Source organism: Scyliorhinus torazame, chromosome 25, assembly GCF_047496885.1.
Source record: "Scyliorhinus torazame isolate Kashiwa2021f chromosome 25, sScyTor2.1, whole genome shotgun sequence".
Classification (NCBI taxonomy): Eukaryota; Metazoa; Chordata; class Chondrichthyes; order Carcharhiniformes; family Scyliorhinidae; genus Scyliorhinus; species Scyliorhinus torazame.
This window is the reverse complement of record NC_092731.1, coordinates 16,967,103-16,994,008: the sequence shown is the minus strand read 5'-3', so window position 1 is coordinate 16,994,008 and position 26,906 is coordinate 16,967,103. Positions and strand designations below refer to the sequence as shown.

The 26,906-nt window shown below is 50.0% G+C and overlaps 1 protein-coding gene across 2 annotated transcripts in view; it reads right to left on the bottom strand.

The window, feature by feature from the left end:
• Positions 1-943: 943 nt before the first annotated feature.
• Positions 944-26,906, bottom strand: part of LOC140402364 (G-protein coupled receptor 4-like) — a 76,741-nt gene continuing 50,778 nt past the window's right edge. For both annotated transcript variants that reach the window (XM_072490097.1, XM_072490096.1), the window contains one exon: positions 944-3,648. In XM_072490097.1, the coding sequence (XP_072346198.1) occupies positions 2,309-3,370 (1,062 nt within the window). In that variant the 5' untranslated portion in view covers positions 3,371-3,648 and the 3' untranslated portion in view covers positions 944-2,308. The remainder of the gene's footprint in view (positions 3,649-26,906) is intronic.

The window sequence follows — 26,906 nt, the reverse complement described above, 5'->3', positions numbered from 1 at the left end:
GTGAGGCAGCAGTGCTAACCACTGTGCCACCATGCTGCCCTAACCCTTGCTTTTTAGGTACATCTGCTGCTACGTTCATTGAAGCAGGGTTGGTGTCCTGGTAATGGAAGACTGAGGGAGCTGCTGCACCATCAGGTTACAAGCGCAATTAGGGATGGACATATCCCAGTTAACGAATATTTAAAAAAACCCAGCCATGCTCAAGGGGCCAGAAATGGTGTTGCGCAGAGATCTTGGAGGGCGCAGTGCCCAGCCTGCATTGTGTTCGTGGAGAACCGATGCCAGTTGGGAAGGTGAACTGGCATCATTGGTCTCGATGCCCAGGGTAAAGGATGGGGTGGGAGACGTGAGAGGGAGAATCACCTCATGATCATCGTGTGAGGATGTTGGGGAGGGACGGATCGAGCTCCGCTGTGATAGGCTCTCCCCATGCACATTAGCCAGAAAATCAGCCTACAACAGATGCTGGGTGCAACAGCTCCCCCCTGGTGGAACCATTTCCCACCATTCAGGGGGAACTGTGGGACAAAAAGCACATTTCTGTCAACACTCAGTTTTCTCTGATATGTACCTGGACAGGTGAACTGTTTTGACCTGTTGGGGAAATGCCATTGCCATCACTGAATTCCCCCGTTATTAACATCCTGGGGGTTACCATTGACCAGAAACTGAACTGGACCCAGCCGTATAAATACTGTGGCTACCAGAGCAGGTCAGAGGCTGGGAATCCTGCGGAGAGTAACTCACCTCCTGATTCCCCAAAGCCTGTCCACTATCTACACGGCACAAGTCTGGAGTGCGATGGAATACTCTCCACTTACCTGGATGAGGGCAGCTCCAACAACACTCAAGAAACTCTACACCATCCAGGACAAAGCAGCCCCGCTTGATTGGCACCCCACCCACCACCTTAAACGTTCCCTCCCTCCACCACCGACTCCCAGTGGCAGCAGCAACTCGCCAAGTCTCCTTTGACACTACCCTGTGACCTCAACGCCAATTATTTCCGCACTGTCCCCATATCCCTCGATATGTATAGGTGCACGAATAGGCCATTCGGCCCTCGAGCCAGCTCTACCATGCAACTGGAAAGACAAGGGGCAGCAGTGTATGAGGGAACCCCACCACCTGGAGGTTCCCCTCCGAGCCACTCACCATCCCAACTTGGAAATATATCGGCCGTCCCTTCACTGTCGCTGGGTCAAAATCCTGGAGCTCCCTCCCTAACAGCACTGTGGGTGTACCTACACCTCAGGGACTGCAGCGGCTCAAGAAGGCGGGCTCACCCACCACCGTCTCAAGGGGCAATTAGGGATGGGCAATAAATATTGGGACTAAACAGTGACCCCTGCATCCTGCGCACGAATTTAAAAAATAAAATGATTATCCTCGACCAGTTGTAAGACTTTGGCTAAATTATATCAAGCGGCTTAAAACATTCTATTGACCAGGCGATGTAGTCAAGTACAAGTAACGCCAAATCCCAACTATTTGATGGTGGGTGTCTTGTAGCCCTGTTCCACTTTGACATTACGTCCAGGCGCAGGTCATAGGCTATCATAGAATTTACAGCGCAGAAGGAGGCCATTCAGCCCATCGAGTCTGCACCGGCTCTTGGAAAGAGCACCCTACCCAAGGTCCACACCTCCACCCTATCCCCATAACTCAGTAACCCCACCCAACACTAAAGGCAATTTTGGACACTAAGGGCAATTTATCATGGCCAATCCACCTAACCCGCACATCTTTGGACTGTGGGAGGAAACCGGAGCACCCGGGGGAAACCCACGCAGACACGGGGAGGATTGCAGACTCCGCACAGACAGTGACCCAGCGGGGAATTGAACCTGGGACCCTGGAGCTGTGAAGCAATTGTGCTATCCACAATCAGCCAGGTAGAGAGTGTTTTCAAACTGCGGGGAGGGGGTTGCTAATTCTCCTGAATTGGGCTGGAGGCTGCGTTATTAGGGGGTCAAAGTTGAGGGGGGTTAGGGTTAGATTGACTATGAGGGATATTATTGGGAGATTGGCAAGATGCCAAGACTAGACCATTCCCGCTCACCAACGACAAGATGACGTGCAAGCAACCACTCGTGAGAAAGAGACAGAAAACTCGACATTGGGAAAACAAGGAAAATGGAGGCCTGGTGGTAAGGATTCTGAAGGAATTCAAAATGATTTAAATAAGGTTTTTTTAAAAAACGTAAATCATTACCGCACACAGGAATGTTATAAAATATACATTTATGAAGGTGGCAATACTATAACATCTTATAACCCTTAGATTTTATTTTAGTTCTTAAATTCTTTATATACTCAAAGTCTTCATCGGGATGCAGTCCTCCCTCAGCACCACCAAATCAATGTTGAAATATTGGGATTTTTTAGAGGAGAGAGGAGTGTCGAGAGTGACTGACCGAGCGATGTCCGTCGATTTGGAGCCAGCAAAGAACCTCAGCAGGGGCGCCAGGCCCTTTGTCATATCACTGCGGGCGCCCTCGTTGACCAGACAGTAAAGGATGGGGTCAGCCACGCAGTTGAGACTGGTGAGGGCCAGTGAGACATGGTAGGCCGTGAAGACGTTCTCCTCGAAGCTGCAGTCCCAGGGTCTGCTCAGGTACATGACGCTCCGCAGAAGCAGGATGATGTGGTAAGGCGCAAAGCACAGCAAGAGGATGATGATGAGGCTCAACGCCAGGCGCTTGATCTTCGCCTTCTCCTCCTTCTCTGTCGACAAGTTCCCTTTGATCGCCTTGAGGATTCCCTGGTAGGAGAAGAGCATCAACACCCAGGGGAATAGGAACCCGATGAAAACACGGTAAAGGTTCATCTGTGCTACCCACCTCTCCATGGGGTACTTCTCAAAGCAGAAGGTGTGGTTGAAGCGGTCTTCGAAGAGCTCGTTGTGGAAGAGCGGGGCACAGTTGGCCCCAATCTCGATTGTCCAGACCACCACGCTGGTGATGACCGCGGTTTTCACCCGCCGGATCTTGGCGAACCTCAACGGGTGGGCCACGGCCAGGTAGCGGTCGACCGAGATACAGCTGAGGAAGGCGATGCTGATGTAGATGTTGGTGTAGAGGATGAAGCCAAAGAGCTTGCAGGATTCCGGGCCCAGAATCCAATTGTCCTGGTGGAGGAAATAGTTAATCCATGGCGGCAAAGTGGCGATGTACAGGAGGTCGGAGATGGACAGGTTGAGGAGATAGACGCCCAGCTCGTTCCTCTGCTTGACCTGCAGGTACGCTGCCCACAGAGCTAGGCAGTTGGTCGGCAGTCCAATCACGATGACGAGGATGTACAGGGTTGGTGGGAAGAGGCTGTCGAGTCTGGAATCGACGTCGCAGCTATCGTAGCTGGTGTTGCACATTTTGGGTTCTGCGCAAGCTGGGCGGGCTGTCACAATCTTCGTAACTCGGTCAAACCCATCGCCCGGAACACATCACCAGCTGAGTAACTGACAGCGAAGATCAGCCAACCCAGCCAATTCACAATGTTCCATTGACGAGTGAGCGACTGCTTTCACTAAAGGCCGAGTTCCAACAATGAGATGACAATCTTAACAAAGTGTGCCCAGCGTCGCCCCAATCATTTGAAAGTTAGGTGGCACAGGCGTTGAATGCTGATGGGTGCCCCGTCGAACAACGCCTGAAAAACAAAACGGAATGACTTATTTTAGCAATAGTCGCAACGGTACATCGGGTCATTGTACAACAACTAATGGGCCTGCACCATTCTCCAGTGTCCTCCCCCTCTCTCCTGCTGGTGAATGGTTCCATTTGCAAAGCAAATTCCTCCCTCAATGTGGGCGGCACAGTGGTTAACACTGCTGCCTCGCAGCGCCAGGGACCCGGGTTCGATTCCGACCTCGGGTGATTGTCTGTGTGGAGTTTGCACATTCTCCCCGTGTGTGCGTGGGTTTCCTCCGGGTGCTCCGGTTTCCTCCCACAGTCCAAAGACGTGCAGGTTAGGTGGATTGGCCATGATAAATTTCCCCTTAAGTGTCCAAAGGTTAGGTGGGGTTACAGGATTATGGGGATAGGGTGGGGGAGTGGACCTAGGTAGGGCGCTCTTTCACAGGGTCAGCGCAGCCTTGATGGGCCAAATGGCCTCCTTCTGCATTGTGGTAATTCTATGATTCCATGAATATTCCATTCTTCATGTTTGAAACTCGGGAGTGTGTATCCTTGATGCGACCATCAACAGGAGACGGAGAGTTGAAGTGAACAGTGGTTTTAATCAGCTAGAACTGTGCCTACCTGCGACTGCTCTGTACTGAGTGCCGCCTACAGGCTGCAGCTCTATATACCTCCCCTGAGGGGGCGGAGCCCACAAGGGCATCAACATAATACAATACAATGGAATGCAATTACAATGGTGAATGGTAGCAGTAATACATTCACCACAATCCTCAAGCTATTCAACTGTGGTGGGCAGACAAACCTGATCAAGACATCAGCCGAAACCCAGACTTTTCACATCTCAGAGGATAGTATTTATGCAAGGGAATTTCTTTTTTTTAAAAATTATTATTTTTTAAATTTAGAGTACCCAATTCATTTTTTCCCATTAAGGTGCAATTTAGCGTGGCCAATCCACCTAACCTGCACATCTTTGGGTTGTGGGGGCGAAACCCACGCAAACACGGGGAGAATGTGCAAACTCCACATGGACAGTGACCCAGAGCCGCGATTGAAACCTGGGACCTCGGCGCCGTGAGGCAGCAGTGCTAACCCACTGCGCCACCGTGCTGCCCATGCAAGGGGATTTCTTTGACTGATTTTTTATAAGACCCACCTCCCTTTGCCCAAGCAGAAGAATGTATGAAATGGACACAGGGGTTCCCATCCATTGACTCCATCCACACCTCCCGCTGCCTGGGGAAAGCGGGCAGCATAATCAAAGACCCCTCCCACCCGGCTTACTCACTCTTCCAACCTCTTCCCTCGGTCAGGAGATAGAAAAGTCTGAGAACACGCACGAACAGATTCAAAAACAACCTCTTCCCTGCTGTTTTCAAAAAATAAATTTAGAGTACCCAATTCATTTTTTTTCCTAATTAAGGGGCAATTTAGCGTGTTCAACCCACCTACCCAGCACATCTTTGGGTTGTGGGGGCGAAACCCACGCAAACACGGGGAGAAAGTGCAAACTCCACACGGACAGTGACCCAGAGCCGGGATCGAACCTGGGACCTTGGCGCCGCGAGACTGCAGTGCTAACCACTGCGCCACCGTGCTGCCCTCTCTTCCCCGCTGTTACCAGACTCCTAAACGACCCTCTTATGGACTGAACTGATCTCTCCGCACATCCTCTCTACTGGGTAGTACTACCCAGTAGTATGCTTCACCCGATGTCTGCGTCTATGTATTTGCATTGTGTGTTTATCATATGTCCTATGTTTTTTTCATGTATGGAATGATCTATCCGGACTGAACAAAGAATAATACTTTTCACTGTACCTCGGTACACGTGACAATAAACCCAAATCCAATCCCTCGAGCCAGTTCTGTCCTTCAACAAGATCATGTTTGATCTTCAGCTCCCACGCGCTCTGCGGATCCTTGGCTCAAATGTGTTGCCCTATTATGTATTTTCTTTTATTCCCTTTTCTTCTCATGTACTTAATGATCTGTTGAGCTGCTCGCAGGAAAATACTTTTCACTGTACCTCGGTACACGTGACAATAAACAAATCCAATCCAATCCAATCTGAATCTGATGCAAGGGAGTGGGAGGAACTGAAACCCAATTAATATCTGTACCCGCGTCTATTTGAAACAAGAAAGTAATCGATGATACCTGTACCTGGAGTTTTTGTGGTTTTACACTTGCACACCTTCAGTGGCATTCATTTGACCCTAAGACCTCAGGAACTTAACTCTGGCTTTAATATTGGTTCCTATGGGAAACCGTGCTTCTCTTAAAGTGTCGCTTATCAGTGAGGACTCTCTGTAGCTGGTGCCTGGGAATGCTTTGCAAGTGCAGGGCTAAGGATCAAGTGCTGGAAAGTGGGATTAGTTTGGGTGGCTCATCTCTCAGCCAGCTCAGACACAATGGGCCGAGAGGCCTTTTTCTGTAAACACTCTTATGATTCTAGTTAATGAAGGTGGCACAAGTGCTAATCTCATCGAATCGTAGAATCCCTACAGTGCAGAAGGAGGCCATTCGGTCCATCGAGTCTGCACCGACCCTCCTCTGGAGCACCCCACTTAGGCCCAGCCCCCCCCCCCCCCCCCGACCTGTCCCCGTAACCCCACCTATCCTTTTGACACATGGGGGTAATTCCGCCTGGCCAATCCACCTATCCTGCGCATCGTTGGACTGTGGGAGAGAACCGGAGGAAACCCACGCAGACACGGGGAGAATGTGACAGCGATTGAAACAATGGCAAAGTGGGGACACTGTGGGGAGGGTCATCCAGTCACGTCAAAGGTGCATTGCTAGAAAATCTGCCCCAAGTCCTTAGGTAGTCTGGCGCACCTGAATCCAGACCCCACAGCAGCACGGGAATTGCAACGGTTCAAGGTGCCACCTCACCCACCACCTTCCTACGGGCAATTAGGGATGGGCAACGAATGCTCGCATCCCAAGAAGAAAAAAAAAAAAGCAGAGTGTTCAGGTTGGAGTTCCGGTTGCTCGAAGCAAGGAAAGGTTTTCCAGCAGAGGGCCCGAATGGCTTCGGACGCTGGTCATATTTGCCGGAGGCTAATCGTCACTGGAGGCGTGGACTAGCGGGATCGAGATTGAGGTTCCAAACATAATGGAAATTAAACCCATGTGGTTTCTGGGCTGGCACAGTGGTTAGCACTGCTGCCTCACAGCGCCAGGGACCCGGGTTCGATTCCGGCCTCGGGTCGCTGTCTGTGTGGAGTTTGCACGTCCGCCCCGTACCTGCGTGGGTTTCCTCCGGGTGCTCCGGTTTCCACCCACAGTCCAAAGATGTGCAGGTTAGGTGGGGTTATAGGGTTACGGGGTGGGCGGGAGTGGGCCTGGGTAGGGTGCTCTTTCGGAGGTTTGATACAGACTCGAGGGGCCGAATGGAAATTTATGGTTCCAACTGGCTGGATTTACGCTTCGACAAACTACCACCCAGGTGGTGAAGGTGACAGTGATTCCTGGTGTAACTCAGTTCCGACAGGGACTCAAAGCTCTGGGAAAGGAGGTCTCCCACCCATGAGGTCCTGGGTTTTGGCCCTGATGTGCCGACTGGGCGATCTGGGCTGGCTATTCCTCCAGTCGGGAAGTTCTAACTTGGACGACCTCCCGGGGCCCTGAGAGAATGACGCAGAGAACAGAAAAGCACAGCCCCCACCCCGCCCAAACTGACAACTAACGCCAAAGATGTTGAGTGTAGTTTGCGGGCTTCGTGTTGGCTGACAACTGATTGTTAAGTAGCCCCTATGTTGACTAAACATTTAAGTCACTGTTGACTCCACACTGGCCCCCATCCTGGTAGAGACTACCTTCATTGTGGACTTTGCAACAGAGCTCAGAGTCCTGTGCAACATTTGAGCAGGTTCCGCATTCCGGATGCCTAATTGCCCGTGTGTGTGGATTGTGTGCCTGCATAGCCCCCGTTGAATGTTGCCGATCCGGTTTGCTCACTCCGATGTTCCGCTGGTGCCTCAAAGCCGTCTCTGCACCCACATAAACTCCAGGGCACTCCTGTGCGATCATCGCCATGAAGGGGACGGCGTCGGCCGCCATGGGGGTCCACCAATCTGTAGGACCCTGCTCCCCTCCCAGAGGCCACAGAGGTAACGGTAAATGTGACTGTAGACGTTCTGGTTCTCTTGAGGCCAGTGGTTATTGGGTTCGGTCGCAGACCATTACATCGAATGCCGAGCGTAGCAACAGGTCTGCGTTGATGTTTATACTGCACGCTACCCCTTCGAACGTACGAGCTAGGAGCAGGAGTAGGCCACTCGGCCCCTCCAGCCTGCTCCGCCATTCAATAAGATCATCCCACTTCATCTTACCCTCATCTTTCTCCCTCATGCGTAATCCACAGACTCAGAGTAATGCTCCGGGATCGCAGGTTCAAATCCCACCAGGGCAGACTATGAAATTTCAATTCAATAAAAAAATCTGGAATTAAAAGGCCAGCGATAGCCATGAAACCCATTGTTGATTGTCGTAAAAACCCACTGGTTCACTTTAGGGTAGGAAATCTGCCGTCCTTACCCGGTCTGGCCTACATGTGACTCCAGACCCATATAGCAATGGGGCTGACTCTTCACTGCCCCTCTGAAATGGCCACTCAGTTCAAGGGGCAATTAGGGATGGGCAACAAATGATTGGCCCGGCCCAGCAAGGACCACATCCTGTGGAAGAATAAACACAACATTTTTTGCCTCGACCTCTCCCCCACGGCAGCGAGTTCCACAAAACCACCTCTCTCTGGGTGCTGGAATTATCAATGGCATTTACCGCCTCAAATTGTGGTCTCCCCACCATGAGATAGAGTTGCATTTATATAGCGGCCACTGAATGTTACAAAGTGCTTTCCAGCCAACGTGGTGAGGTGCAGTCAACATTCTAATGGAGGAGTGGAATCCTGCCCTCTACACCAACGCTTATCAAACCCCCCTCTTAATTTTAAAGAACTCTATCTGACCCCCACCTTCCTCCACCACCATAACCGTTGCCTAAATGGGTCTGGATTCTAGGGCATCCGAGCCGTGGATCTCTCGGTGACGGAGGCGGCGCGCCGTTCGCTGGCGGCGTGATTCTTTGGTACTGCCGCTCTCAACGGGGTTTCCCATTGATCCCACCGCCCGCCGTCGGGTAACCCACGGGTGGGGGTGCGCTGCCGTCGGGCCATAATCCTTCCCGGTAGGTACAGTCAGCCATGGTTTGGTTGTACAAGGTGCCGCCGGTGTCGCCGTGGGTTTTTATTTGCCTCTGGCTTCAATGACGGCGGTCCCGGAATCTGTAATAGGCCCAAACGTAATCACGGGCACATCAAATTATCCTTTGGGCGACATTTCCCACAGGCGGGAGGGAGGTCAATGGGCTTTTGAAAAGCTCGCCGCATTTTCCAGCACCACCCCTTCTGTGCCAGGGCCGCAGAATTCAACCCAAAATCTAACAGTGCCCAGAATCTGCCCAGGTACAAATGAAATGTTTTCAATCATCTATTTTGCCAACGGTGGCATGTTGAGCTGTTTTGGTATCTCTGTTGGGCGGCACGGTAGCCCAGTGGATAGCACAATTGCTTCACAGCTCCAGGGTCCCAGGTTCGATTCCCGGCTTGGGTCACTGTCTGTGCGGAGTCTGCACGTTCTCCCCGTGTCTGCGTGGGTTTCCTCCGGGCGCTCCGGTTTCCTCCCATAGTCCAAAGATGTGCAGGTTAGGTGGATTGGCCACGCTAAATTGCCCTTAGTGTCCAAAATTGCCCTTAGTGTTGGGTGGGGTTACTGGGTTACGGGGATAGGGTGGAGATGTGGGTCTGGGTAGGGTGCTCTCTCCAAGAGCCGGTGCAGACTCGATGGGCCAAATGGCCTCCTTCTGTACTGTAAATTCTATGATTCTATGAACGAGAAACGATTTAGATCGTCTCGCACCAGATTCTGCCCATCTACGGTTTCCATTCTAATCCCAGATCTGATTAATCTAATCCACAAAGTTTCTCCACAGGATTGTTAGTGTGCGGAAAGAGGCTGCTCGGCCCATCTTGTCTCCGCCTCTTTCCGAATGAGCAACTGCCTTGACGCCGTTCTCCCACCTTCTCCCCGTAGCCCCGCACACTCTCCCGTTTCCGATGGCAGTCCCTTTGGTTAAACAGCCTCCCTCTGCTGAGTGGGTGAACCAGAAGGCTCCCAGTTCAAGTCCCACCTCAGGACTCGAGCACGCAAAAAGAAAATCAAGTGAGGCACTCCGACGCAGTACCCGAGGGAGTGCCGTAGTGTTGGGAGCGCTGTCTTCTGGATGAAACGCTAAAAAGAAAACTGGCTTTCTCAGCGTGAGGAAGATGAGCACGGCAGGAGACATTCCTGCCCAATATTAAATTCCTCAATCAACATCGCCAGCCACAAATCAGCTGGTTATTGTTCATTGCTGTTTGTGGGATCCTCTTGTGCCCTGTGTCGTACTGTGACTAGAATTCATTGGCTGTAAGGTGCCTTGAGACGTCTGGTGGTCATGACAGGCTCTAGATGTGTGGCACGTGGCACAGTGGGTTAGCATTGCTGCCTATGGCGCTGAGGACCCGGGTTCGAATCCCGGCTCTGGGTCACTGTCCGTGTGGAGTTTGCACATTCTCCCCGTGTCTGCGTGGGTTTCGCCCCCCACAACCCAAAGATGTGCAGGGTAGGTGGATTGGCCACGCTAAATTGCCCCTTAATTGGAAAAGAAATAAAAATGTTGGGTACTCTAAATGTATTTTAAAAAATGGAAGAAAAAAAAAATGACAGGCTCTAGATAAATGCAAGTTTTTGTTGTGGGGTGCGAGGGAGTGGCAGGAGTCAATCGCTGGGTCTAGGAGCTAGAAAATTACACCCATCATTTTGTCAGCGACCATGTAACTACTTGTTTTCAAGTAGTTGAAATTCCCACAAGTTTGTTTGCTCTGGCCGCAGAATATTCTCATGCTTTGGCAAGACACTGAAGGGAATTGTGCCAAATGCAGATTCCCTCGTGAGTATAACCTCCTCTCGGCATTCAGACCCTGCTCGAGAGTGAACAGGCATCGGTGTCGAAAGGCCATTTTCTCCCCAGTACGCCATCACTCTAATCACGGTAGTTAACGGTGGATAGCGCTGTTGCTTCACAGCTCCAGGGTCCCGGGTTCGATTCCCGGCTTGGGTCACTGTCTGTGCGGAGTCTGCACGTTCTCTCCGTGTCTGCGTGGGTTTCCTCCGGGGGCTCCGGTTTCCTCCCTCAAGTCCCGAAAGACGTGCTTGTTGGGTGAATTGGACATTCTGAATTCTCCCTCAGTGTACCCGAACAGGCGCCGGAATGTGGTGACGAGGGGATTTTCACAGTAACTTCATTGCAGTGTTAATGTAAGCCTACTTGTGACACTAATAAAGATTATACATTTTTCCCCCTTTATTCCTCCATAGGAATGTGGGCGTCATTGGGATAAGGCCAAGCTTTTGTTTCCCATCCCGAATTGCCCTTCACACTTGAGTGTCTCGCTCGGCCATTCCAGAGTCCACCTGGAGTCACATGTAGGCATCATAAATCGGATTACCTGGTCACGATCGCCTTGCTTTTTTTAGGATACTAATATTCATCTTTATTGTCACAAGTAGGCTTACATTAACATTGCAATCAAGTTACTGTGAAATGCCCCTAGTCGCCACATTCCGGCGCCTGTTCGGGTACACTGAGGGAGAATCCATAATGTCCAATTCACCGAACAGCACGTCTTTCGGGACTTGTGGGAGGAAACCGGAGCACCCGGAGGAAACCCACGCAGACACGGGGAGAACGTGCAGACTCCGCACAGACAGTGACCCAAGCCGGGAATCAAACCTGGGACCCTGCAGCTGTGAAGCAACAGTGCTACCCACTGTGCTACCGTGTTGCCCCAATCTTGCGCTGTGTGTGTTTCCTTTACAACAGTGACTACACTTCAAAAGTACCTCATTGGCTGAAAAGCGCTTTAAGGTATCCTGAGGTTGTCCATAGAGTGCGTAGAACCCTGCAGTTCAGAAGGAGGCCATTCGGCCCATTGAGTCTGCACTGACCCTCCGAAAGACCCTACCAAAGCCCACTCCCCCTCCCTATCCCTGTAACCCCATCTATCCTGCACATCTGTAGACAGTAAGGGATAATTTAACCTGGCCAATCCACCTAACCTGCACATCTTGCATCTTCTGAACAGATCTGCAGGTTAGGTGGATTGGCCATGCTAAATTGCCCCTTAGTGTCCAAAGGTTAGGTGGGGTGACGGGGATAGGGCGGGGAATTGGGCCTCGGTACGGTCTTTCGGAAGGTCAGTGCAGACTCGATGGGCCGAATGGCCTCCTTCTGCACTGTAGAGATTCTATGATCATTGGACTGTGGGAGGAAACCGGAGGAAACCCAAGCAGACAATGGGGAGAACGTGAAGACTCCGCACAGACAGTGACCCAAGCCGGGAATCGGACCCAGGGCCCTGGCGCTGCGAGGCAGCAGTGCTAACCACTGGAGGCAGCAGTGCTAACCACTGTGCCGCTGTGCTACAGAAACCCGAGTCTTTCGTTCACTGAGTACTTTCTTTACACATTCATACCTGTGAGAACCATCATTGGGAGCAAAGGTGCGAGAGGTGCTAAGAGGAGGGAGAAGAAATTCCTCCTCATTTGCATCTGAAAGGGGAGATCCCCCCACCTCGTTTTTAAACTGTGACCCCCCATCCCCGAGTTCGAGATTCTTCAACGAGGGGAAATATCGGTTGTAGGACTCTGTTCCCACCGGCAGCGTACATCTACCCATGGATTTCCTGACAGCATGGGGTGTCTTCAGTGGGAAATCCCGCTGATGGCGTGGAGGGGGGGGGGGTAAAGAACCGGGGAATCCCGCCCAAAACTGGGGAATCCGGCCCACCCTCTCGGCATCCACCTTGTCTCGCCCCTTCAGAATCTTACACGTTTCAAGAAAATCGCCTCTCGGTCTTGAATGAATTAAATGAACATCGCTTATTGTCACAAGTAGGCTTCAAATGAAGTTACTGTGAAAAGCCCCTAGTCGCCGCATTCCGGCGTCTGTTCGGGGAGGCTGGTGCGGGAATCGAACCGTGCTGCTGGCCTGCCTTGGTCTGCTTTCAAAGCCAGCGATTTAGCCCAGTGCTAAACCAGCCCCTTGCAAACTCCGATGAGCATAGGCCCAACCTGCTCGACCCTCCCTCATGAAGACGGGATCCGCTGCCCTGGACCTCTGGCTGTTTCCAGGTTTTCGCTGCCCGTCCCGGACATCCCTGCAAGATGGCCCCCTCCCGTCAGGGTCAGCGAACTCTTATTGGTTGTGCCGTTGTCGCCGTCCGCTTCCAACAGCCTGGGGGCAATGAACAAGCTTACCCCCCCCACTCCACCCCGCACTTCCAAATAGCATTACTGGAAGCTGCACCGTCAGAGGAACTGACTGGGCAAGTGGCTGTTGTATTATAATCCGCTTGAAACAATGACTGGGCAGACTGGGAAGCCTGAATCACAGGTTAACCAAAAATAGAGCGGAAACGATCAGTGGGACCAGACGTGAATAAAGGATGTGGACATAACTTTTGAATTTTGTTCGCCTGCTCGGCTCCGAGGGAGGTCATCCGTCGTCAGTGATTCCGCCCCGCTCTTCCCCCATTCTCTCCTGCCTCTGCTATCGTGGTGTTGGCATCACCGCCTGATGTGCCTATCCTGCCAACATTTCCCTGGGGAGCTGGCGCAAACCGGGCGTGGCCTGCCGCCAGGGTGGCGCTGCCGATGGAAGCTTTCAAATGGGAATAATCTGAAGATGGGTATGGGGGGAATGCCAAGGGGAGGAGGGGCTGCGACTATTCCCCTTGGCAGCTCGTTCCATTCTGGGGCTGTCACGGGACCGCGACCGCGCAGGAGGCGGCCATTCAGCCCAGTGAGTCTGAGCCGCCCCTTCGAAAGAGCGCTCTGCCCTGGTCTCCCCCCCCCCCCTCCCCGCATCCACCCACTCTACCCCGCCCTATCCCCGTAACCTAACCCCCGCACCCCTGGACACTAAGAGGCAATGTGGCGAGGCCAACCCGCCTAACCCGCAGGACGAAAAATTGCTAATCCTCTGAAGTAAAAGCTAAAGGCTGCGGAGGATCGAGGGAAATAGAAGCAGGAAAAACGCTGGGGAAATTCAACCGGGCCGGCAGCAAGAGAGTCAAGAGTTCACATTCCCGGAAAACAGCCAAACGTCCTTCAGACGTTAACTCTGGCCGGAATTCTCCGGTCGCAGGGATTCACTTTTCCCGCCCGGCAGTGCACCCCCGCCCGGGGTCTTCCCGACGGAGCGGCGCGGCTACAATGGGAGATTGGCAAGCGGCGGGAAGATGGAATCCCGTTGCCTGTGAACGTCACGGCGTCGGGGGACACGCGGCGGGGGGGGGGGGGGGGGGGGGAGAATCCAACCCCTTGCTCTCTGTTTCCCTCCCTGAGTTTTTCCAGCACTTTCTGTTCTTATTATTGTTGTTGTGCTGTCTTGGTAACGATGGTTTTTGTAGTTTGTGTGGTTGGCTGCCACCAGCTACTTGTTTCCGGCAATTCCCACCCACCAGTTCATTCCATACTTTTAAAAATTGTTGTTGTATCGGGGTGTGGCCCGTACAAGGTTGACGTGGGATGAGTATAGTACTGACCACACAGCACTGTGAGAAGGCACGTGACCCAGAGTTCACGTGGTGTTGATCAGAGACATGTTCCGATCTAGTCGTGCGGATTTCCACTGAATCCCTACAGTACAGAAGGCGGCCATTCGGCCCATCGATCCTCTGAAAGAGCCCCCTACCTGGACCCACTCCCCTACCCTTTCCCCATAACCCTGTATCATAGAATTTACAGTGCAGGAGGCCATTTGGCCCATCGAGTCTGCACCGGCTCTTGGAAAGAGCACCCTTCCCAAGGTCAACACCTCCACCCTATCCCCATAACGCAGTAACCCCACCCAACACCAAGGGCAATTTTGGACACTATGGGCAATTTAGCGCGGCCAATCCACCTAACCTGCACATCTTTGGACTGTGGGAGGAAACTGGAGCACCCGGAGGAAACCCACACACACACGGGGAGAAAGTGCAGACTCCGCACAGATAGTGACCCAAGCCGGAATCGAACCTGGGACCCTGGAGCTGTGAAGCAATTGTGCTATCCACAATGCTTCTAATCTTTGGACACTAAGGGCCAATTTATCACGGCCAATCCACCTAACCTGCACATCTTTGGACTGTGGGAGGAAACCGGAGCGCCCGGAGGAAACCCACGCAGACACGGGGAGAAAGTGTAAACTCCACACAGCCAGTTACCCCAAAGCCCGAATTGAACCCGGGTCCCTGGCGCTGTGAGGCAGCAGTGCTAACCACTGTGCCACCCTGCCGCCCATTAGCTCTGTGCCTGAGGCCTGCATTATATAGTTAGAAATGTTTAATAAAGACGTACTAAGGGCGGCACGGTGGCACAGTGGTTAGCACTGCCGCCTCATGGCGCCGGGGACCCCGGTTCGATCCCGGCTCTGGATCACTTTCCGTGTGGAGTTTGCACATTCTCCCCGTGTCTGCGTGGGTCTCACCCCCACAACCCGAAGATGTGCAGGGTAGGTGGATTGGCCACGCTAAATTGCCCCTTAATTGGAAAAATAGAATTGGGTACTCTAAATTTATTTAAAATAAATAAAGACTTACTGTTGGCATAGTTTGAAGACTTCTGTAACCAACACCATTATGCAATTACTCCACAGGCGTGGGCGTCGCTGGGCCGGGCCCAGTGTTGCCCATCCCTAATTGCCCCTCAAACTGAGCGTCTCGCTCGGCCATTTCAGAGGGGCAGTTAAGAGTCATAGAATTTACAGTGCAGAAGGAGGCCATCCGGCCCATCGAGTCTGAACCGGCCCTTGGAAAGAGCACCCTACCTAAGCCCACACCTCCACCCCATCCTCGCAACCCAGTGACCCCCACCTAACTTTTTTGGACACTAAGGGGCAATTTATCACGGCCAATCCACCTAACTTGTACATCTTTGCACTTTGGGAGGAAACCGGAGCACCCGGAGGAAACCCATGCAGACACGGGGAGAACGTGCAGACTCCGCACAGACAGTGTCCCGAGGTCGGAATCGAACCTGGGACCCTGGAGCTGTGAAGCAACTGTGCTAACCACTGTGCTACTGTGCCGCCCAGTCAACCACATCGCTGTGGGATCTGGAGTCACGTGCAGGCCAGACCGGGTAAGGACGGCAGATTTCCTTCCCTAAGAGGGACATTAGTGAAGCAGACGGGTTTTTACGACAAATTGATGATCGTTGTCACGGTCGCCAGATTTCAATTCCAGGTTTCAATTCCAGATTTCAATTCCAGATTTCATTAATTGAAATTAAATTCCACCAGCTGCCAGGGTGGGATTCGAGCCCTTGTCCCGTGGCCAGCTAGCCATTCGGGTGTAGTCCAGGCGGCTGCCCACCACCTTCTCGAGAGCAATTAAGAATGGTCAATAAATGCAGGCCCTAGCAGCGGTGCCCACACCAACAACAACAAACTGCATTTATATAACGACGTCCCCATGATGAAACGTCTCAAGGTGGTTCACGAGACCACCACGAAAGAAAATATGACACCGAGCCTCAGAAGCAGAGGTGATCGAAAGCTTGATCAAGGAGGTAGGTTTTAAGAAGTGTCTTAAAGAGATTTAGGGAAGGAAATCTCTTGAAATCATTCTTTAAAAACGCTGAGCTGTTTATTGGGATCTTGCTCTGCGCAGACTGGCTGCCATGTTTCATCCGGACAGATGAACAAGGGGCAGAAAGAGTCAGCCCCTCGAGCCTGCTTCCTCATTTAATAAGGTCACGGCTGATAGTTCCAGAGACCCACAACCCTTTGAGTGAAAACAGTTCCCCTCGCCTCCGCTTCAAATGGGCGACCCCTTATTTTTAAGCAGTGCACCCAGAGATCCTCTCCCCATCCACCAAATCCAAACCCCCTGGGGAACTTATATGCTTCAATCAAGTTGCCTCTCACTCTTCTAAACTCCAGCGGATACATGCCCAGCCTGTCCAACCTTCCCTCAAAGACAACCTGCCCATTCCTGGTATGAGTCTGGTGAACCTTCTCTGCTCCCAACACATCTGCATCCTTCCTGCAATAAAGTGACCAATACCATACACAGTAATCCAGATGTGATCTCAACCGTGCCCTGTACAGCAGCATGTCAAAGGTTGGTTGTTGAGCACTTTGGGACGTTCAGACTGAAAATAATTCCTGCCTTTGTCGACAATGCTGGCATATTATCAACTCAGCAGGTAGCATCCCCTGAGGTTGGGGGTTCGAGTCTCGCTCTAGGATTCTGTGGACAAAATCTGAGCAGACACTCCAGAGCAGGAATCATAGAATCCCTGCAGTGCAGAAAGAGGCCATTCAGCACATTGAGACAGCACCGACCCTCTGAAAGAGCTTGACTGTACATTTCCATCAGAGTTACACATTCCCTTGACTTTCTTCCATTCAATTTTGATAACATTACACAATCGCTCTTTACGTTACAATTCCTTCTTAAACATTTACATTGTCATGTTTCTTTTATACATTGGAGTGTTAATGACCCAGACCGAGGGGGGTTTACACTGTTACCCGCCCCTCTGTGTACATTTGCTGGTAAGACCTTACACAGTGGTCTTTCCACATTGCGCCTTGGCGGCAGCTGCCCCAAGCTTGAGTGCGTCCCTCAGCACGTAGTCCTGGACCTTGGACGACTTTGCGGAGACCAGTACTGAATGGCGCACGCCCGAAGTCTCCGAGGTGAAAGGGATCGATCCCAACGCTCGGGTACTTGGGGCAACTGCATATTACAGTGAGACTAGCTGTCCCGCTCTAATATGCAGATTGGCCAAAATGTGAACCCGCCCACAATGGGCGGGATTCACAATGAAAAGCTCTCTCGGCTTCTATCGGCCTCGCTGCGCCGCGGGACGCTGCTTCCCAAGGGACCTCGCCGCCGGCCAATGGCTGGCCAACTCTGCCGCGGCGAATGACGCGGTGGGGAGGGGGCTGGGGAAATCACACGACTGGTGTTTATCCTGATGAGTGAGAGGTGAAAAACTTCAGCGGGATGTCTCTCCTTGCAGCCGCATTCAAATTATTTTTAACTGCCTGCTTCTTGCGAAAGACTAGCCATTGGAGTCCACTCCGGTTATTAAACTGGAATAATTAGCAATAACCTTTAACATCCATTCATCTGGCTCTCTGTCAACTCCTGTTGGCTTTAGAAATTAAACAGTGGCTGGAGACAAACTCACCGGAAATCTGGTTGAGCGGAAAAATCATTTAGTTTATGTGACACCTCATCAGTTCCAGTAAGCGTAACGCTCGCGCGGACAGAGCTGACATGTGGAATGGCTCATTATCCCAGTGTGCGCCGGTGAGCATAAGAACATAAGAACTAGGAGCAGGAGTAGGCCATCTGGCCCCTCGAGCCTGCTCCGCCATTCAATGAGATCATGGCTGATCTTTTGTGGACTCAGCTCCACTTTCCGGCCCGAACACCATAACCCTTAATCCCTTTATTCTTCAAAAAACTATCTATCTTTATCTTAAAAACATTTAATGAAGGAGCCTCTACTGCTTCACTGGGCAAGGAATTCCATAGATTCACAACCCTTTGGGTGAAGAAGTTCCTCCTAAACTCAGTCCTAAATCTACTTCCCCTTATTTTGAGGCTATGCCCCCTAGTTCTGCTTTCACCTGCCAGTGGAAACAACCTGCCCGCATCTATCCTATCTATTCCCTTCATAATCTTATATGTTTCTATAAGATCCCCCCTCATCCTTCTAAATTCCAGCGAGTACAGTCCCAGTCTACTCAACCTCTCCTCATAATCCAACCCCTTCAGCTCTGGGATTAACCTAATGAATCTCCTCTGCACACCCTCCAGCGCCAGTACGTCCTTTCTCAAGTAAGGAGACCAAAACTGAACACAATACTCCAGGTGTGGCCTCACTAACACCTTATACAATTGCAGCAGAACCTCCCTAGTCTTAAACTCCATCCCTCTAGCAATGAAGGACAAAATTCCATTTGCCTTCTTATTCACCTGTTGCACCTGTAAACCAACTTTTTGCGACTCATGCACTAGCACACCCAGGTCTCTCTGCACAGCAGCATGTTTTAATATTTTATCATTTAAATAATAATCCCTTTTGCTGTTATTCCTACCAAAATGGATAACCTCGCATTTGTCAACATTGTATTCCATCTGCCAGACCCTAGCCCATTCACTTAGCCTATCCAAATCCCTCTGCAAACTTCCAGTATCCTCTACACTTTTTGCTTTACCACTTATCTTAGTGTCGTCTGCAAACTTGGACACATTGCCCTTGGTCCCCAACTCCAAATCATCTATGTAAATTGTGAACAGTTGTGGGCCCAGCACTGATCCCTGAGGGACACCACTAGCTACTGATTGCCAACCAGAGAAACACCCATTAATCCCCACTCTTTGCTTTCTATTAATTAACCAATCCTCTATCCATGCTACTACTTTCCCCGTAATGCCATGCATCTTTATCTTATGCAGCAACCTTTTGTGTGGCACCTTGTCAAAGGCTTTCTGGAAATCCAGATATACCACATCCATTGGCTCCCCGTTATCTACCGCACTGTTAATGTCCTCAACAAATTCCACTAAATTAGTTAGGCACGACCTGCCCTTTATGAACCCATGCTGCTTCTGCCCAATGGGACAATTTCCATCCAGATGCCTCGCAAGGTCTTCCTTGATGATACATTCCAGCATCTTCCCTACTACCAAAGTTAAGCTCACTGGCCAAAAATTATCCACTTTCTGCCTACCTCCTTTTTTAAACAGTGGAGTCACGTTTGCTAATTTCCAATCCGCCGGGACCACCCCAGAGTCTTGGTAAATTATCACTAGTGCATTTGCAATTTCCCTAGCCTAAGCTTCTGTTAACTCAGCTACCTTCTACTGATTTCTCACAGACAGTAGTGACTCATGACGACTAACAGCGATCGACAGTCATCCGTTTGACCAAAAAAAAAGGGGACAATTTTCTTTCGACCGGACGGAAGCGACATTAAAATTAATTATGAAACGATCGATTGACCCAACACGATTCACATACAAGGCAACCCTTTGATGTGCCTAATGGGGAAACATTACAAACTGGATTCCGTTTGGAGACAAGTTGAAAACGTGGATGAGTAAGATCGTGTGCTGGAGTGGTGCATTTAAAGTTATATTTACACACGCACCAAATGCGGCCAATCAGAGCCGAAGGTTTTTTTCCCCCCGGATGTGTGGATCAACGCAGCGAACAAATAGTTCAAGCATTAATTGCGGCTGACATTCAAGTTGGTAGAATCCACAGCGCGCTTAGCAACAAGTGGGTGGGACGACCTTTCTGTGGAGGTATAGACCAGAAGATGTTCAGAAGAATGAGAGGGGATCTCATAGAGACTTATAAAAATTTTAACGGGACTAGACGTGGTAGATGCAGGGAAGATGTTACCAATGATGGGTGTGTGTGGTAATACCAGGTCTACCATTGGGTAATGTACATAGCCCCGCCCTGAGAGGCGGGGTATAAGAACCGATGCCGTCCCAGCAGCCTTCACTTCTGTAACATCGCTGCTGGGTACAGTTCTATCTGATTAAAGCTGAATCGATATGGCTCCTCGTGGTCTCAAGAGTATTGATTGTGCATCAGTGTGTTCAGAACCAGGGGTCACAGTCTGGGGATTCAGGGTAAACCATTTCGGACAGAGATAAGGAGACATTTCTTCACCCAAAGAGTGGTGAGCCTGTGGAATTCATTACCACAGGAAGCAGTTGATGCTAAAACATTGAATATATTCAAGAGGCAGCTGGATATAGCACTTGGGGAGAATGAGATCAAAGGCTATAGGGAGAAAGCAGGATTAGGCTATTGAGTTGGATGATCAGCCATGATCGTGATGAATGGCGGAGCAGGCTCGAAGGGCCAAAAGGCCTCCACCTGCTCCTATCTTCTATGTATCTAACTATGTCAGGCGCCGATGTATGTTGTGGAAGGGTTGATTTGGGTACTTGGGACGTTTGACAATAATAATAATCTTTATTGTCACAAGTAGGCTTACATTAACACTGCAATGAAGTTACTGTGAAAAGACCCTAGTCACCACATTCCGGCGCCTGTTCGGATACACAGAGGGAGAATTCAGATTCACCTAACAGCACATCTTTTTGGACTGTGGGAGGAAACCGGAGCACCCGGAGGAAACCCACGCAGACATGGGGAGAACGTGCAGACTCCGCACAGACAGTGAGCCAAGCCGGGAATCGAACCTGGGACCCTGGTGCAGTGAAGCAACAGTGCTGCCCACTGTGCTACCGTGCTGCCCATATGTTACGTAGAATGTACGTTGCTGGGGAGGGACTGAGGGCAGCACGGTAGCATTGTGAATAGCACAATTGCTTCACAGCTCCAGGGTCCCAGGTTCGATTCCGGCTTGGGTCACTGTCTGTACGGAGTCTGTACATCCTCCCCGTGTGTGTGTGGGTTTCCTCCGGGTGCTCCGGTTTCCTCCCACAGTCCAAAGATGTGCAGGTTAGGTGGATTGGCCAAGAAAAATTGCCCTTAGTGTCCAAAGTTGCCCTTAGTGTTGGGTGGAGTTACTGGGTTACAGGGGATAGGGTGGAGGTGTTGTGTAGGGTGCTCTTTCCAAGAGCCGGTGCAGACTCGATGGGCCGAATGGCCTCCTTCTGCACTGTAAATTCTATGTATAAGAGCATACAAACTAGGAGCATGAATAGGCCTTACAGCCCTTCGAATCTGTACCGCCAATCAGATCGTGGCTGATCTTCGACCTTAACCGAGCCTGTGGCTAATTTACTACCTCAACTCCACCTTCATCTGGCCGGATCTTCTCCCTCAGCTCCGCCTTAATCCAACCTGGGGCTGATCATCTATTTCAGCTCCACGTTCACACGCTATCCCCATATCCCTCAGTTCCCTTAATACCCAAAAAGCTATCGCCCTCGGCCATGAATACACCGAGCGTCTACAACTCCCTGGGGTAGAGGATTCCGAAGGTTCACCAGCCTCTGAGTGACGATATAGCTCCTCACCTCCATCCAAAATGGCCGCCCCCATCCCCGGATGTGTCTCCGGGTTCCAGAATCCCCACTTAGGGACTGAGACAGGTTGGGGACAGGGGCATTTGGGTGGTACCGGACTTTTGTGCATTATTGATTCTTTGGACCCGATTGTTGATTTAAAAAAATAAATTTAGAGTACCCAATTCTTTGTTTTTCCAATTAAGGGGCAATTTTGCGCGGCCCATCTACCTTCCCTGCACATCTTTGGTTTGTGGGGGGTGAGACCCACGCAAACACGGGTAGAATGTGCAAACTCAACACGGACAGTGACCCGGGGCCGGGATCGAACCCAGGTTTTCGCCGCCTTGAGACAGCAGTGCTAACCACTGCGCTACCGTGCTGCCAAAGGACCCAATTGTTCGGTATCGGATGTGCTACTGGGGGGTGGGGGGGGGGGGGGGGGTGGGGGGGGGGGGGCACAGTGCTATAACCTTCCAGGTACCGCATTTCTAATAATATATTAAAATAATATATTTTAACTTTGTGACGTCTGTGAGGAATTGTTAGTGATAGAATCATATAATTTACAGTGTAGAAGGAGTCCATTCGGTCCATCGAGTCTGCACCATCCCTTGGCAAGAGCACCCTACACCCAACACCCTGTGGGCAGCACGGTAGCATTGCGGATAGCACAATTGCTTCACAGCTCCAGGGTCCCAGGTTTGATTCCGGCTTGGGTCACTGTCTGTGCGGAGTCTGCACATCCTCCCCGTGTGCGCGTGGGTTTCCTCCGGGTGCTCCGGTTTCCTCCCACAGCCCAAAGATGTGCAGGTTAGGTGGATTGGCCGTGATAAATTGCCCTTAATGTCCAAAATTGCCCTTCGTGTTGGGTGGGGTTACTGGGTTATGGGGATAGGGTGGAGGTGTGGGCTTGGGTAGGGTGCTCTTTCCAAGAGCTGGCGCATACTTGATGGGCCGAATGGCCTCCTTCTGCACTGTAAATTCTAAGATACTTAAGCCCACACCTCCACCCTATCCCCGTAACACAGTGACCACACCTAACTTTTTTGGACACTAAGGGCAATTTATCATGGCCAATCCACCTAGGTCTGGACTGTGGGAGGAAACCGGAGCACCCGGAGGAAACCCACGCAGACACGGGGAGAATGTGCAAACTCCGCGCAGACAGTGACCCAAGTGGGAATCGAACCTGGGACCCTGGCGCTGTGAAGCAACTGTGCTAACCACTGTGCTACCGTGCTGCTTCTCTCTCTCTCTTCTCATCAATCGAGACGGAAATGGGGAACTGAAGGGCATATTTGATTCAGGAACTTTGCCAAGAATACTTGAGCTTAAAAACTAGTGTTCCCTTGCAGACACTTAATTCGGAATCTAGTTACAAGGCCCGTTGTTTTCATACACAGTCTCTGAAAACAGCTGGTCACTGTACCTGTTGGAAGATTGATTTTGTTGGTGTGGTTATGAATTTTGCACCATCCAGCGGGCAACAGGCGAGGACTATTGCACCCCTCGGCATTTCCATTCCCGGCCCCCTCCCCGCCCCACCCCCTCCCCACCCATCCTTCAAGTCAGACATTCAGAGCAATTTGAGGTGAAGCCCTTCCTCAGAATTGCTTCAGTACCACCCCATGTGGCCATTCATTTTACACATGCCAGTCCATCACATCTACAGGATCTTAGCTGGATCTTCCCGAAAAATCCCACTGGAGGGAAGGGCTGGGAATCTCAGCCCCCCCGCTGAAAAGAGCACCATGTTGCCAAATCTTTTCGTCTTGCACTTAGCAGGACAAACATGAGAACACCAAATTTCAAATGTAATTTGTACCACAGATGGAAAGGTTGGCAGTTCCATTCTGATTGGTCGCGATATTGCCATGAAGAAAGCAGCTACAGGCTCCCAGAGTTCCCGGGTAATTTAAAAAAGGGCACAAGACTTGAACATATTCCTTTTGTTTGCAGAGAATGGGTCCCTGTGTATCAATGTATGTTCCTTCGAGCAGGCATAAATAGACCACGAGCTCGGCCGATTATCTTAAATTAATTGTTAGTGTAGCCATTGCCGCACTCAGGATTGTCCAGCAGATGCTGCCCAATCGCTGAATCATATCTAACAGCAGCTATTTTGTTTTGGTGGTTTGCAAAGGATCTTATTACCCACGCCCGCTCCCAGTTCTCAAATTAAGGAACACCCATCCTAGTTAATCTACCAATCTCTGAATGACACTCCTTGTTGGTCAGTGCACCTTTATAAGATAAATTACATTTGTAATAGCTAATCCACTCTAACACCCTTGAGAGGAAATCCCTTAAACAACCCTCGGTGGCATGCCCAGGAGTCAACCCATCAATGGATCCCTCAAAGCAACCTGGACCTTTAAAAAAAATAAATTTATAGTACCCAATTCATTTTTTCCCATTAAGGTGCAATTTAGCGTGGCCAATCCACCTAACCTGCACATCTTTGGGTTGTGGGGGCGAAACCCACGCAGACACTGGGAGAATGTGCAAACTCCACACGGTCAGTGACCCAGAGCCGGGATCGAACCTGGGACCTCGGCGCCATGAGGCAGCAGGGCTAATCACTGTGCCACTGTGCTGCCCAGCGTCGGCCATTCTACGACTTAGCATTCTATGGTTCTATCCTATGATCCAGGTAAAGTCAGCATGAGGTAGAGGTTCAGGGTGGTTCCAAACGCTAGGTAAGAGGTGTTGAAATACTTTGCACTGCTCAGAGTATTGCAACTGTCCACTTGGAGCTGTCAGCTAACCACACCAGACAGATCCAGAGGAAGAACTGTCTCTATTTCAAGCAGGAAGATAGATTAAATATCAAAAAAGATCCCATTACTGTCTTGGCAAGAGAATAGCTTCGGCTGAGTTCGTAGAGAAACACGTGAGAGCAATACAAACACATTCCAGTACAAAGATTCAAAAGACCAAATTCCTTCCTATTTATTCCCATTGCACAGAATTCAAACAAATTAAACCTATAATAACCCTCACGAGACACTCAGGGACACGTCGATAGATCTCCCCACGGTACTCGTGCAATCTGAGCTCCCCCCCACTAGTCGGCAGATGCCTGCCCAGCTGGGCATCGGAAATTGACACTTTACATGTCGGCTCAGAATGGGACCGACACTTCCTGCAGTCCCGGCTGGACGTTTGACTGGAAGCTGCATTGAGGCCTTTATTATCTGTCGACTAATTAAATATTGTTTAACTTACCTTCTCGTGGCCTCCTGAGTTTTTATAAAACCCATTCCCACTCACTTCCATGTGTACACAATTCCAACAAATTAAACCCCTTCCCATTCATTCCCGCTGTACACAATTCCAACAAATTAAACCCCTTCCCATTCATTCCCATTGTACACAATTCCAACAAATTAAACCCCTTCCCATTCATTCCCATTGAACAGAATTCCAACAAATTAAACGCCTTCCCATTCATTCCCATTGAACAGAATTCCAACAAATTAAACCCATTCCCATTCATTCCCTTTGTACAGAATTCCAACAAATTAAACCCCTCCCCATTCATTCCCATTGTACAGAATTCCAACAAATTAAACCCTTTCCCATTCATTCCCATTGTACAGAATTCCAACAAATTAAACCCCTCCCCATTCATTCCCATTGTACACAATTCCAACAAATTAAACCCCTTCCCATTCATTCCCATTGAACAGAATTCCAACAAATTAAACCCCTTCCCATTTATTCCCATTGTACACAATTCCAACAAATTAAACCCCTTCCCATTCATTCCCATTGAACAGAATTCCAACAAATTAAACGCCTTCCCTTTCATTCCCATTGAACAGAATTCCAACAAATTAAACCCATTCCCATTCATTCCCTTTGTACAGAATTCCAACAAATTAAACCCCTCCCCATTCATTCCCATTGTACAGAATTCCAACAAATTAAACCCTTTCCCATTCATTCCCATTGTACAGAATTCCAACAAATTAAACCCCTCCCCATTCATTCCCATTGTACAGAATTCCAACAAATTAAACCCCTCCCCATTCATTCCCAGTGTACAGAATTCCAACAAATTAAACCCCTCCCCATTCATTCCCATTGTACAGAATTCCAACAAATTAAACCCATTCCCATTGAACAGAATTCCAACAAATTAAACCCCTCCCCATTCATTCCCATTGTACAGAATTCAAACAAATTAAACCCCTCCCCATTCATTCCCGTTGTACACAATTCCAACAAATTAAACCCCTCCCCATTCATTCCCATTGTACAGAATTCCAACAAATTAAACCCTTTCCCATTTATTCCCATTGTACACAATTCCAACAAATTAACCCCTCCCCATTTATTCCCATTGTACAGAATTCCAACAAATTAAACCCATTCCCATTCATTCCCATTGAACAGAATTCCAACAAATTAAACCCATTCCCATTCATTCCCATTGTACACAATTCCAACAAATTAACCATTCCCCATTTATTCCCATTGTACACAATTCCAACAAATTAAACCCCTTGCTCTTCACCCCATTGAACAGAAATCCAACAAATTAAACCCCTCCCCATTCATTCCCATTGTACAGAATTCCAACAAATTAAACCCTTCCCCATTCATTCCCATTGTACACAATTCCAACAAATTAAAACCCTTCCCATGCATTCCCATTGTACAGAATTCCAACAAATTAACCCCTCCCCATTCATTCCCATTGTACACAATTCCAACAAATTAAACCCTTTCCCATTCATTCCCATTGTACACAATTCCAACAAATTAAACCCCTTGCTCTTCACCCCATTGAACAGAATTCCAACAAATTAAACCCTTTCCCATTCATTCCCATTGTACACAATTCCAACAAATTAAACCCTTTCCCATTCATTCCCATTGTACACAATTCCAACAAATTAAACCCCTTGCTGTTCACCCCATTGAACAGAATTCCAACAAATTAAACCCCTTCCCATTCATTCCTATTGAACAGAATTCCAACAAATTAAACCCCTTCCCATTCATTCCCATTGTACACAATTCCAACAAATTAAACCCTTTCCCATCCATTCCCATTGTACAGAATTCCAACAAATTAAACCCCTTCCCATTCATTCCCATTGTACACAATCCCAACAAATTAAGCCCCTCCCCATTCATTC